Below are 14,325 nucleotides of genomic sequence, written 5' to 3'. Positions count from 1 at the left end.
AAAATTGACTTGTTGCTAGAAGTAGCTTGGCAGTGTAAGCTTGCCAAAGAGTCTTTGTTTTGGCTTGCTAATCACAGATCATTCTGTTCATTTGTGATAAAAAATTTAGGTTATGCTGCAGAAGTTTTTCCTCAAACTATTTTGCAATTATTCAGTTTTCAGTTTTTTAAATTAGTTTTTTCTCCCAACATTTAAAACAGATCTACATGAGAAAAAAAAAAAAAATAGTGTTTCCATTCACTCTTATTTTCTAGGTTGATTTTTTTCCCACCATGTTTGTGTTGTAGGTAACTGGTAGAACATTTTTACTTTCTAGAACTAGGTATGGGCTCTCCAGACATTTAGCAAGCATTAGAGATGCTTTTAGAATTAATCCATAGTGCACTGTACTTTACTTTTGAGACAATCCTCTTTTTGTCTACATCTCTTCAGTCAGTTAGGGATGATTCTTTTGTCAAAATTCGCATGGTCAGTTATGTTTCTGCCCAACATTTAAGTTTTTTCTTTTTCTCGGTCTTATAGGACCTTTGAGTTGTCACCCTCTCAGAGATCCATCTCATTGTATAACTACTGAATTTAAAAAATGCAATGAAATGCTCAATATAAACAACAGTAAATACAAAGAAGGAAAACCTTCTTAGTAGAGGCTTTCTGTTAAACAACATTTACTAGTGAGATGTTGCATGTCAAATCATATCTGACACAGCCAGGCTGGATCCACAGCCTGTATAAAGGATAGGCTCTAGCTAAAGTTGATGAGGGGATCACGGTATGGTACTCAAGCTCCGCCTGAAATGTCAGTAGGATGACACGTTTTACACTGGTTCTGAAATACTTCTGTTAACAGTATGTGATTCATATGATAATCCTTTTGTTGTGATTTTTTTTCCTGAAATTTAATGGTCATAGTTTAGGAAATGTTAACTAATCTTTATGTTCACCTTAAAATGTTTCTAGAAGGCCATATCTGATTCTTAAGAGATAAAAACTAACCTTTGTCTTGCAAATGCCAAAATAACTGCTCCTGCTCCACAACTTTGTAATAGTTTCTCTATCAATTCTTATATGGTCATTTACTGTTTCTTTTTTTCACCCTGCAGTTTAAAGTTTCTGACATGAATCTTGTGTCTGTGGTGTATATCTTTTTTTTTTTTTTTTAATTTAAAGTTTTGTATCTCCTTTTTGCAGGACCCAACTAAGATTCTGAACATAAATAGCAGTAGCGGCAGTAGTAACAGTTTTTTGAAGCCCCACAAGTTAACAAAGGAGCACAAGGAAAAAACTTCTAAAGACTCAAAAGAACAAAAAAGTGCCTTCAAAGAACCTTCCAGGGAACAAAACAAATCTTCCAAAGAATCCTCTAAGAAACCCAAAGAAAATAAACCACTAAAAGATGAAAAAATGGTTCCTAAGATGGCCTTCAAGGAACCCAAATCCATGTCCAAGGAGCCAAAATCTGAAAACACCTCCATCCTTACCATTACGGGTGGACAGCAGCAAGAAAAGAAGACTCCTACAAAAAGGCCCTCCGTTCTGGATTCTGATGAACCTTCTGCAAAAAAGAGAAAAAAAAGTGCGCCAGAGTCATTATTTAAAAGCTTTTCTAATGCTCCATCACTAATTCTTACATGTTCAGCTGACAAAAAACAAACAAAGGACAGGTCTCAGCTTAAGATGGGGAGAGTCAAAATTGAAAGTGATACACTGGAAAAGAAGGCGTCTACTCTGCCACCATCTGATGATATTATAGACCCCAATGATTCTGACGTGGAAGAAAACATGTCTTCTAAATCTGAAGTAAGAGCTGTTTTGTTTCTTTTCCTGTGTATGAAGTGTTTCTTCTCTGTGGGATTGTGTGCCATATTTGTATTTTCATTTCTCTTCTCCTTTTTACTGGCAAATTGTTCCAATTGAAGGGTGTTGACTACTGGCTGTTTAAACTTACGCATATTATGTTTGAATTGTATTTCCAAATCAAGTGTACGTAATTTATAAATGTCAGCATTATGACCAATGAGCATAGGGGAAATGGCAATAACTAGTATTGTTCTTTTGATCTTGTTCCTTTTTAATTTCATGCTTTTTTTTTTTTTTTAGATTGAAGGGAGTTGGTTTAAATACTTATATCTCACATGCTAAGATTTTACACTCAGACATTAGATAATTCAGTGAATTTGGGAAAAGACTGCAGTAATATAGTATTGTTTGTTATTTTTCTGCTAAAAAGGGCAGTTCTGTAAATGATGCCAGTTTAATGGACAAAGAGTTCCTTGAAAGGGGGGAATCCATCCAAAGTTACTCAACAAGAAAGATTTTTTTTTAATGGAAGTTTGTTTCCTGAAAATATTTCTTCCATCTGTTCATCTGTTTCAAGCACAATATTCTTTTGATGATTAGGATTTAAATCATTCTCCTGGCAGGGTTCAGCTTTAGGAGCATCTTTTATAGATAGATGAGTAGAGAAGGAAGGGAGTTGGAAGAAGAAAGCCTGTTTGGTGTCTTCATTTTGCTTAAGGCTTGAGGCAGTAAGCAGGATGGAGAGAAAATCTGACTAATTTAGCTTATTCAACAGTTCTCTGATTTTATTATATTTTTGTGCCTCCATTACTGCCTTCAGATTCATAGCTGTACTTGCACTCTCTGGAACAGGCTGTGAGGATGTAGCAATGGTTAGGTTCTTCATAGAAACATGGAGCTGGGAGAGATCTCACGTCTCTATTGTGTTTCTAAATTGGCAATTTAATGCACGAACAGTTAAGTCATGCAAATGCTATACAGTTTGGAAGGTATGTAAAATAATAGGCCCCTCTCTACAGTACTGTTGAAGTTGTTTTTATGATGTTCCCTTTAAACCTGAAAACGTTCATACTTAACAGCCTCAGTATAAATTATATTTAAATGTCTTTAAAATAGAATATTTAGCTTTTTATGAGTCATGGGAATACCCTATGACTCACCACCTACCCTTGATGTAGCCAGCCAATCAGAACCGAGTTTGATTTTATACTTCATATTTACTCAGGTACCCATGTAAAGGCAAATACATTTCTACATAAGATCTTCAGTATTCTTCAAACAGGAAAGAATTAAGAAAAGCAGTATAACTGCAGTATAACTGGAATCTTACAAATGCAGATGTTGCAGAAGTGTGTGCTGCATAGCAGCGTGCAGATTATTTAATTTAATTGTTAATGTGTGTTGCCATCTTTGGCAGGACTCTATTTTTTGGCCAGTCCTCTTTAATGTTTTTATCTGGATTCAGGACTCAAACACATACTAAGTAAGCTTGCAGAGGATACTAAATTATGAGTAATTGTGGACTTCATCAGGTGTGGGAAGGCCTTGCAGGGAGAACTTGGCAACTGGAGGACTAGGTAATTGCCAAGCACATGAAATTTAGTGAAAGTACCGTATCTAGGGGTGTATCAAACACAGCTAGACATTTAAGAGAGAGGATTTTTCTGCTCTGCTCTGCTCTGCAGCACTGGTATAGCTTGTAGCTTTACCTCCAGCACTGTGCACAGTTCTAGGCACCACAATATAAGGTATAAAACTAGTAGCATCCAAAGAAGATACACAAAGATGGTGGAAGGACTAGAGGGCAGGACTTATGAGGAGCAGTTCTTAGGTGTGCTCAGCCCTGAGCAGGGCAGGCTGAGAGGAGGCCTTGTGGCGGCTGCAGCTTCTCATAGTTTTATAGTTTTTATTGAGGTGTAGGAATATTAGCACAGCTCCGGTAGAAAACTCTAAAGATCATGCTTTTAAATTCAGTAACAGGATGTTTTAGTTGAAGTACGCTTCCTGTTTGCTTTCTGCACGGGACAGTGCAGCAGTATGATTAAAAAAATAGAAATGAAGACATGACCTTGTTTTTGTGCTCTGACCATGAAATATGGTGATGTTCTCATAATATTTATGTAAACTGTAAGCTTTGTGAAATAGGGAAATACAAAGCTTTAGATCCAAGGGAGGTGTCTTTCAAGGAGCTGGAAGACAGCTATCTCTTCTGAATGGTGCAGTGGTTGCAGAAGAGGTGCTTTGATACTTTCTGTACTAATTTTTATAGGCTTTGTAGGGAGCAAAAGTAGTGCAAAGCTCTCTCTCTTACTGCAACAACACGGTGGCATCAAGAAGATCAAACAGATTGTGTATGCTGATCTGCTGGTCATTGTGGCTGATTTACTCACTCATCTGCAATTGCAGTGATCTGAAACTCTCAAAGTTCACTATGTGTGAAGGCAGAGTTTGAAGGCACACAGACACACAGCTGTTTTATGAATTTTTGTCTCCAGCCTAATTATTTTGTGCATGATGAGTGTTTTTCTTCCTGCAATCATAACATTGTAATTAGTAGTAGGGATTTTTTGGAATGCCTAAGTCTATCGGAATACAACCCAAGAAGAAATGCATGCTAGCAAATTGTGACAGCTCAAGAGTGAGGTGTTTTCATTTTTAAGCAGAATACTTCAGCCAAACCATTTGCCTTTAGCAAAATACGAACTCCTTAGCAAGTCACTTACCGAACAATGAATATATAGCAGTGATGTTATAGACTATAGGTTGTATTTAATTAACTGCTTGCATGTTTTTAAGCAGTCTTAAAGTTGCAACATGAGCACCTTTTTAAAGTAATCCATAAAATGCCACTTTAGATCTGGAGTCAGATTTGTTAATTTAACTATTACATATGTGCAAGAATATCTGGAAAATGTCTTTTGTTTTTTAAAACCTCCAGGCCCTTGTTAGCTGAAAAATCCTGCTATTAACCAGGGCTGGGAGCCAAAGAAAGATCTTTTTCAGATAACACAGTTTAGCTTCATGGTAGTTGAAGATAGCTCCACATGATGTTTTCTTGTAGTTAACTAATGTAGTTACTGCAATCAGAGGTAGGTGTTAGCAGATAAAATATTGTACAGTCCAAGATATTTTCTTCCAGACTGTACTCGGAGATAAATAGTGGCTTGAGATGATCTGTTCTCCTTGCAGAAAGGCTAGACAGATGGTAGGCAGAAGCCATCAGTGTCTATAGTAGTATGGCACTGTTCAACTGCTGTAGGGGGTAAGTGCCAGGCTTGAACAGGGCAAACCCCATCTTCCATCTAGAGTTAAGAAAAAGCACCAAGGTCAGCACGTGGGATGGAGGAAGAGAACAACCTCCACAGTGGTGGGCACCTTTAGCCACTGCGGAATTTGGACTGACTGCTTTCCCTGGTCTTAAGGCTAGCCTGCCCAGAGCCCCTTCAGAAAATCTGTCAGTATTTGGGACAGTGGGACCAAGGAAAATATAGGGAAAAAGTAAAGTCTCTGAACAACTCTGTTTGGAGACAACTTGATACCTGGCAGAGTATGTCCTTCGATTCAGTTTTACCATCTGCTCAGCCAGGCTATTAACCTTCAAAAAGTCAATAGTTGTAAACATGTTAGAAAATGTTTAAGGGTTTTGAAAGGTTTTTAACTGTTAAGAATCTTTAGTCAGGGAATATGTTCCCAATGGTATACATTTTTCTGGGAATTTTTGGTGTAAATAAGACATCTTCCAGAGTGAGAGTAGAGGAGTAGAGGAGGAATATGGAGGAAGAATACAGTCAAATAGTGAGGAAAAACAGGGAAATCTTAGTAAATTAATTGCCTGACATCTGTTTCCAAACAGAAACTTTTGGCTATTTGAAAAGTGGAGGCATTATACCATTTTCAGATACACTTTATTATTTTATCCTTCACTGTAACAGTACTGAAGCAAGGTTCGGAATCAGATTTTTGTGAAATAGGAAATGGTTTCATAACTAAAAGAAGGGAGGTTTAGGTTGGACATACAGAAGCAGATTTTTACAGTATGAGTGGTGAGGCACTGGAACAGGTTGCCCAAACATATGGTGGATGTTCTGTCTCCTGTCCCCAGAGACACTCAAGGCCAAGTTGGATGGGGCTCTGAGTACCTGATCTAGCTGTAGATGTCCCAGTTCATTGCTGGGGAGGTGGAACAGATAATATTCAAGTGCCCCTTCCAACTCAAAAGATTCTACTGAGCCTGTTTTATTAGCTGTAGTCAGAAAGGGAAAAATATTTTTGCTTCACTTGTAGAAGGTATTAAACTGCTTTCTATGTGATGGGATGAATCACTGCAGGATAAGGAGGCAGCGAAATCAACAGGCAATAATTCAATCATGGCAGCAAGGTGGGATATTGAGATTTTGTTGCTATGTGTGTTTGGAATGGTGTGTTTGGAATGATTTACAAAAGTAGTAAGGATTTAGAAATTAAACACAGGAGAGAAATTATATAGATATGGCTAAAAAATCCATGTTACAACTACAGTCTTGCAAAATGTGGGAAATTTTACATTTTTAAGGCAAAGTCATGGGTATTACATTTTTTTTTTCAATTTTAGAAACTATCATATTATGACATACAAAACATGGGAATGTCATCATATTAGGCTACTGATTTAGTCTTCAGTATGTGACTGTACTAACTGCATCTCCTGAAGTGTAGACTAGTCATGTAGATTAACCCAATCATTTGCTTAAACAGTTTTTTTTTTTTTTTACTGGGACCTTCTTTTCTGTATTTCAGCCCCAGAAAATTCTATTCTCCCATTAGTCCACAGCAAGTAAGGATTTTATTGAAGTGTGTAGAGTGCCAATATTTTATTATCTTAATTCTTTTCTGGCATAAATGGCTGGGACTGCAAAATCATGGCAGTTTTAGGGGCTGAGATGATTGTAGCAAAAATGATATAAATAAAATGTGTTGTTTTACTCATGATCATGTGAAATCTCCATGGTATGGACTTCATTACTTTTAAATTGCTTTATCTGCTTACATCTATTATGTTGTGATCCAGAGAAATGGTTCCATATAATTACTATGAAATCCAACACCTGTTAGTTACCAGCTGAAATAGTTTAACTTTGTCTTGTTAGATCTAACTGAGGCTCTTATGACTTTTCCTCTTTTTTTCTTTTTTTCTTTTTTTAAATGCGGAACCATCAAGATTACAGTTGTTTTCTTTGGGAAAATTGGCACGTACTTTTGAAAGTTTAGTGTAAGGCCAGTGAAAAGAGAGCAGTCTGGCCTGTGTGTTTTTTTTGTTTTTGTTTTTAGACAATCATCATGGTGTAGTTCTGCATATGTATAATACACATGAACTTTTGTGAAAGCACAACACAAATGTATGATAATGTTAGCACAGAGCAAGCCATTTACATGGCTTTTATTTGTTCTATGCGCTTGAGAATTTTTTAGGGCATAACAAAGCTTTTTATACTTTTTCCCTACATCTTTTCACTGAAACTGGAATACACAGAGATGAAAGCTGAGATCCTAATATAACCGTTTACATCCCAGGAATCAAGTTTGAGCAAACATTAAATATAATAAAACTTGCTATAAAAATGGATAGGGTCAACACCAATGGCATGGGAAGTGCTGCATTGATACTCTGTTGAGCCTGCTGTGAAATTTTGGGAATATCTGTTGTTTATTTTTACCCCCTTGGGACATGGATTAGGAGCCTGTGGTCTACAAAAGCTAAGATGATATGCAAGCTAAGATGGTACTCTGCAGCAGCAATTTAGAAGAAAAGCTGTTTTTCCAGATGTTTAGGTGTGTGTTAACTTGATATGTATGACTTTCATGGATTTTTGCACACTGAGTATTTAGTTTAGGGTTGTTTTGGAAGCACTGTATAGAGTTCGAGTAAACAAGATAAGAGAGGAACTACAGTGTATTTGCGATGTCTGTAAGTACGTGCTGAGAAGACCCACTCCCTAATGGTATGGAAATGTACCAGAGTGCAGAATAACATGCAAAAAAGGAGATTAGCATGTAGTTACATGGTTCTCCAGGTGTTTCTTTGTTAATGTGAGTGCATAGATTTCTCTAATACCTGGCCTTGGATCTGGGAGAATTTAAATGAACAGCCTTCTTACTGCACCAAAAGTGACAGCAAACTGTCTACTCTCCAGAGTAGTGAACTGGGGTTAGCATCAACATCTGTCCTTCTCAGCACTGATATGTAAGATAGGGCATAGCAGAGAATAGGGCAATAAAAGAAAATAAAGAACTTTTTTCTTAGAATCACAAGATTGAAAACTACCTATAAGATCATTTAGTCCAACCGTCTTCTCATTACCACTGCTACCACAAGCTACTAAACCGTACCTCGCAGCTCCTCGTCCAGGTTCCTCTTGAACACTTTCAGGGACGGTGACTCCACCACTTCTTTGAGCAGCCATTCCAGTGCCTGACCACCCTCCGAGAGAAAAAGTTTTTCTTCATGTCTAACCTAAAGCTCTTCTGATACAACTTGTGGCCGTGTCCCCAGGTCCTGTTCGTTGCCTGGGAAAAGAGGCCAAACCCTGAGCCTCCTCTTCTCCAGACTAAACAATCCCAACTCCCTCAGCTGCTCCTCATAAGACTTGTGCTCCAGACCCCTCACCAGTTTCGTCGCCCTTCTCTGGACAAGTTCCAAGACCTCAATGTCTTTCTTGTAGTGAGGGGCCCAAAACTGAACACAATACTTGAGGTTCTTCCCACATGGCAGCTGTGAGGGCTGACCACAGCAGTTACCACTCAGCTTCTTTTATTGCTATTAATTCAATCATACAACAGAAAACACAGATCAGTTGAGCAAAATGGTCTAATCGACTTTAAAACCTAGGCTGAGTTTTCTATTTTTTATGCAGTTCTAAAACTGAGAGTTAGACTTCTATTTCTACAACACATTTCTCTCCTCTATGCCCAGTAGGTTTATGAGAGCTTTCTGTATAGAGTTTTCGTTGACAAAGTAAAGAAGTTGTAAAGTCATTCTCAAAAAATCAGCACTTAAATATTGCTTTCTAGCTTAATTTGGCCCTTCTGCAATTACAGGAGCGCGTAAGTACAGTCACCACTGAGCTTACAGATACAGAGAACTCACCACACAAGTAATTTACTCAGGATGTCTTCATCTTTCATCAATGGTCCTCATACTTTGCTTTGTTTTTATAATGCATAATTGAATTTATATGCATAGTTCAGACTTTGAATGGAATGTAGAGCTGTTAATTTCCTCATATTGTGCTGTTCATCCTGTATTAATGCTTCATAAATATTGAAGTTTTTTCATACAGTTCTGGGAAAATGTAGTCCAGATAAACACAGATATTATTTCCAATTTTGAGATGCCCAGTACTTTATATAGCCGTGTCTTTGATAGCCATACCTTCTTCACCTTTAGAACAGAGTTGTTATCTGTGTTGGTTGGAGTATTCTAACAAGAGCTTGCATTAGTTTGCCTTCAACTTCTTTCAGCTATGTTAAGGACCATGTTCACACTCATGGCTATATGCATTTTTGGTTTATTTTAACTTTATGCAGTATTTTGTTGGCACAATATCCTTGGAAACCGGTGTTCAGCGGCTTTACATCGGAACAAGTAATCTTTTCTTTTGTGCTTCTTTGTCTGCTTTTCTATATGTTTTCAGTCACAATATTCTTGAGATTTTTTCAGCAGAAATACTCCTACAGACAACGGATGTAATTAGTGCTTCATCCTTTAAACTGTAGTGTGCAGTATACCACAAAACATGATTTTTTAAAAAATTGTGTTAGAAGGGTAGGATGCATTAAAAAGACTGTGGCAGCAGGTAAAGAGAGGTGATCGTTTCCTTCTCCTCTGCCCTGGTGATGCCACATCTGGAATACTGTGTCCAGTTCTGGGCTCCTCAATTCAAGAGAGACAGTAATCTCCCAGAGATTGTCCAGCAGAAGTGATCAGGAGCCTGGAGCATCTCCCTTATGAGGAAAGACTGAGAGATCTGGGACTGCTCAGTCCAGAGAAGGCCAAGAGGCTATCCTGTCAGTGCTTAATAATGACTAAAAGGTGGGTATCAAGAGCATGAGGCCAGCCTCTTTTCAGTAGTGCCCAGCACTGCAGTGGGTACAAACTGGAACTCAGGAAGTTCCATCTGAACAAGGAAAAGCTTTGCTGTGAGAATGAGAGAGCACTGGAGCAAGCTGCCCAGTTGTGGAGTTTCCTTCTGTGGAGGTATTAAAAATCTGTCAGAATGCCTTCCTGTGCAACCTGCTGTAAGAAATCTACTTTAGCGGGGACTTGGACTCAGGGATCTCCGGAGGTCCCTTCCAATCCCTACAGTTCTGCAAAGAGACTTGTACACAGGAGAAAGTTGTCAAAAGTATTTACATTGCCATTCTTTGAGAAGAAACTGACTAGTTATCACTGTCCCTGGATCTCTCCCCTGTCTTCTGAAGTATGTATTAATTCTAACATTGTTTATTCTGATCAGTATAGCGTTCATCTCATGGTATCCTTCTCCAGCAAAAGAATTTACAAGTATTGTGAAATATTTTTAAGTACTAGAATTGGAGAATCTTAGTATTATTTGCCGGTGGTAGAATGTAATGCTGATTTAGAGCCAAACATCACCAGGCATGTTATGGATTATAGTTACATTGAGCTTCTCTTACTTATTTTCTTCCCAGAGATTATCCAGAGAATTGTATTGCTCATTTAGCAGATTCAGGATCAAGTTAATCAACAAACAGTCTCATCCCCATCAATTCATTAAGGATTTTTTTAAAGAAACAAGACTATAAATAATTAAGGCAGCTAATTGTAAGTCACATGTTCTGCCAAGTGATTGTTTTAATTGGTAAAATGTCCTCCACACATTAGTATGTATTTGTATGTGGTGTATGTGGGCATGTGGTGTTTTTGTTTTTGTTTTTGTTTTTTTTTAAGTGAATAACACAATAATGTACAAGAGAATGTTCTGTTGGTATGTGACTTGTATGTTAATTTTTATTGTGATGAATCAACTTCCATTTTAGTTACCTATTCTTCCCAAAACAAATATTCTTGCATTTTCTGTTAAAGTTTTACATCTCAAATTACTTTTCTCAATAATTTTTTGGTTCTTTAAACATGATAGTTAGAAATAAATATTTTCTGTTCTATAAGAACAAAATTAATTCAACTTTTTGCTCAGTACACTCATTCTTCCATCTTCTCTGTGAGCTTGCATTCTGTAAGTTAGCTTTCCTCATTAGTTATACAAGGGAACAGTTTTGCCCTGCCTGGCAAGTTAATTGCAATTGTAGTTGCTTGAGAGGAAATGTGGTGGTATAGAACTTGACAAGTGCAGGCTTACAGAACTGTGAATGCTGAAATAGTGTCCTCCCTTGGCTGTGACAGATGTGGACACTGGGTGGACGTGATGGGATTAATCTGGTGTTCTCTCTGTTGAGCTACAGATGGCTGTGATTACTTTCTTGAAAGTTGAAGTGGTGGTTGATGACAGGCCCCTGTGAGGCGCTAGAAGTTGCAAGTCCAGAAGCTCCATTACAGAAGAGGGTATCTCTTAGGGCAGTATGCCCCTTGCTTGAGAAGACACTTTGGACAAAATGGGAATGCAAATAATACTCTGACTGCTTTAACCTCTCAGTATGTACAGTACAGGGAAACCTCGCTCTTAGGACTGTTGGGCATATGTATATGTAGACCTGGTGATGGGATGTGGGATATTACTGCAGATTTTTATTTTGTGGTAATATGCAGTAATATGCAAGGTCCTCTAGAATTAGTTCAGAGGAAGGCATGAAAAGCCTATGTCATCTACGTAGAGATGTTTTCTATTTTTTTAATGTGAATAAACAGCTTTAAATGGGGTTTACTTTTAATATTGTTATATGATTCCAAGAAACCACAAAATATTATATGGAATGTCATAAACAGATGAGTTCACCTTAAAATTGTTTCTTGCCTGAGAATAAATCGTTGTCCTACTTGTAGAAACAAATAAAAATGTTTTGAACTAACTGAAGCCAGGAGATTTAGAACCGATTAAAAAAAAGTACCTTTTCTGGGAAAACTTGAGCCAGAGAGAAGTTCCTTTCCTTGCCAGTTTCAAAACACAGAATCTCTTAGCTGGGCCTAATAAAGAAGGCAGTGTCTCCTGTACATCAGTGTGAGAGCAGTAAAGGGGAATAAACTGAGCACAATTAATTATATCAGCTCATTGCACTAATGAGCAGTTTGGGTCTGAGCTCTCATTAGCTTGTCTGCAGGAAAAGAAAACCAGTAAAACAGGAAAAGAATGTATGACAGAAGCTCTTTGCTGGTCCTGTCTTAAGTTTCTATCGTTGAAGGACGCTCTTTAGCTCATTTCAGACCCATTAAAAAATCTACTTGGTGATTAGTAACTAGCGGGTAAGAGCAGAAAACTGAAGAGAATAAAGCTATAAATACCTAAGCTCTTGGGATAGCATCCTGTAAAGCTGTCAAAAAGCCTTGGTTAAGTGACAAAAGATATCCTCTGATAAAAAGAAGAGTCAGTGCTATGGGGACTAATCCATATTTATATATGGAAGGAAGATTTTTAGCTCCTTCTAAAAGGCAGGTCTTTTAATGATGTTTATTCTCATGTTAAAATCAGCTGTCTGCACTATCCTTCAGGTGCAATTACATCCTCATTTTCTCAGAGCAGAAAAAAGTTTCTTTTCCAGCAAATAACACTTCTTAGATGTATGTGCTAATCTGAATGTCTTGGAGTAAATTTTCAGGTAGGGCAGTTTAATAAAATAATGGCTTCAAGTGGCATTGAGAATCCTTTTCAAAAGAGAAGGGATCATTTGTGTTCCACTAGTAGTTTCCATGATTTGACCTCTCAAAGTGCTCTCTCTTACTGAAGCAATGAGGAATTTGTATCAGGAGGTATTATACCAATGTTATATCTATTCTTAGCTATTCCTGCTTGTGATTCTTTTGCTTAAGATAATGATGGGAGGAAACGTTTGCGGGAATTCCATAATCAGGCCTTTTCCCTCTTTAGTAAATTAGTTCAAAATGAAAGTGGTAAAGTTTACAAGCAAATGTTTCTATGTCGGTGCATTTTTTTTTTTCTTCGAGCATTTTAAGTTGAATATAATGTTATTAGTGTTTGGAATTTTTTAAGAGAATGGATTTTATATACACTACAGTTCATGTGAATATTAATAAAGGAAAAAATGCAGTTAATGGAAACCTCGCTGGCTATCAGCCAGTAATTTTGCTGCGAGCAAACCAGATGTGTAAGGGTAACCTGCAACTAGAAGGCTGAAATTAGTTTCCAGAATTGTAATAAGTTTGCATTGATTCCTGTTCTTTACCAGTACAGTCTGTATCATCAAACAGCCAGTCATCAAACTTATTTTACAGCTAAACTCAGAAATCCAGGCAGGAAAAAATAAATCATTTTGTGGAGAAAAAAAAAAATTGCGATTAAAAAAAAAAAGCTTCAGAAAATTACTTTTTTTTTTTTTAAGCGAGTGTCAAGTGATACTGCCATATCTTCCAAAATGGTCCAATCACGTCAACAACATTAGAATCAAACTTGTTAGTCAGAAAGGGATTTTATAGTTGTTTGGGTTGTGTTCCTCAGCAGAGGGTTGGTTCCTGTGTATACAAATGGTGTATACCCATTCAGTCATGGCTGATGGTTAGACTAGATGATCTTAGTGGTCTTTCCAACCTTAATGATTCTATGAGTCTTTGTCTAGAATTTGTATTTTGACTGATTTTTTTGTGAAAGCTTACATTTCAGGAGAGTAGATCTCAATGGTGTTTTTCTTAAACGTTCTGCTGTCCAGAGAGGCATCTTTCAGTGTGAGAAAAGGCACCAAGATGCTGTAAATCTGCCTGTTCCTTATACATGCCAACAATAGATTGTTTTATGGACAAAAGACAACTGTGACTGCATACTACTGCTGTTGTTTTTTAGAAGGATTTAGTTCTGGAGAAATCACAAGGGTTATTGTATAGGCAAGGAGAAACAGAAATCTTTGGTTTACTTAGGTAACAATTCACAGCACTGCAACTGTATAAGATTAAGCACGTTTTATTTTCAGTAGTAGATTTTTCTATTATTACTTCTTGCCTCAAATTTCACCATTCTTTGTGTGTGGACATTTCCTGTTTTGTGTTCTGTTAGCATTCCCTGTGCCCATATACCAGATTCGTTCTTCTCTCATATGCAGATATGTGTGCACGTACATACCTAAAACCTGACATACCACAAAAGAAGTGTATGGAGGCATACAGTATACCAGCAGGAGGCAAGAACAATCAGAACAATAATCAGAACAGATTAATTTGTCTAAGAGATTTTTATGAATTTTAGAGAAGAATATGGTTTAAACAGCATTGGAAAACTATGTATGTAACTGCTTGTAAAATCATGTAAAGTTATGTTAATGACTCTATTCTAAAGAGATATAAAAATCTAGTTTTCAGTGAGTTAGAATAATTTTCCTGTATAATAATGCAGTCTTTCTAGTTTAATCACT

At 37.2% G+C, this 14,325-nt stretch overlaps 1 protein-coding gene across 2 annotated transcripts in view; it reads left to right on the top strand.

Annotated features, from left to right (window-relative positions):
- The window catches only part of MLLT3 (MLLT3 super elongation complex subunit), a 109,687-nt gene that overhangs the window by 76,114 nt on the left and 19,248 nt on the right, over window positions 1–14,325 (top strand). For both annotated transcript variants that reach the window (XM_085212951.1, XM_085212950.1), the window contains one exon: window positions 1,189–1,797. In XM_085212951.1, coding sequence (XP_085069077.1) covers window positions 1,189–1,797 — 609 coding nt within the window. The remainder of the gene's footprint in view (window positions 1–1,188; window positions 1,798–14,325) is intronic.

Source organism: Meleagris gallopavo, chromosome Z (genome assembly GCF_905368555.1).
Source record: "Meleagris gallopavo chromosome Z, MGAL_WU_HG_1.1, whole genome shotgun sequence".
Taxonomy (NCBI): domain Eukaryota; kingdom Metazoa; phylum Chordata; class Aves; order Galliformes; family Phasianidae; genus Meleagris; species Meleagris gallopavo.
The sequence above is the reverse complement of the archived record's forward strand: the minus strand, read 5'-3'. Positions and strand labels throughout refer to the sequence as shown.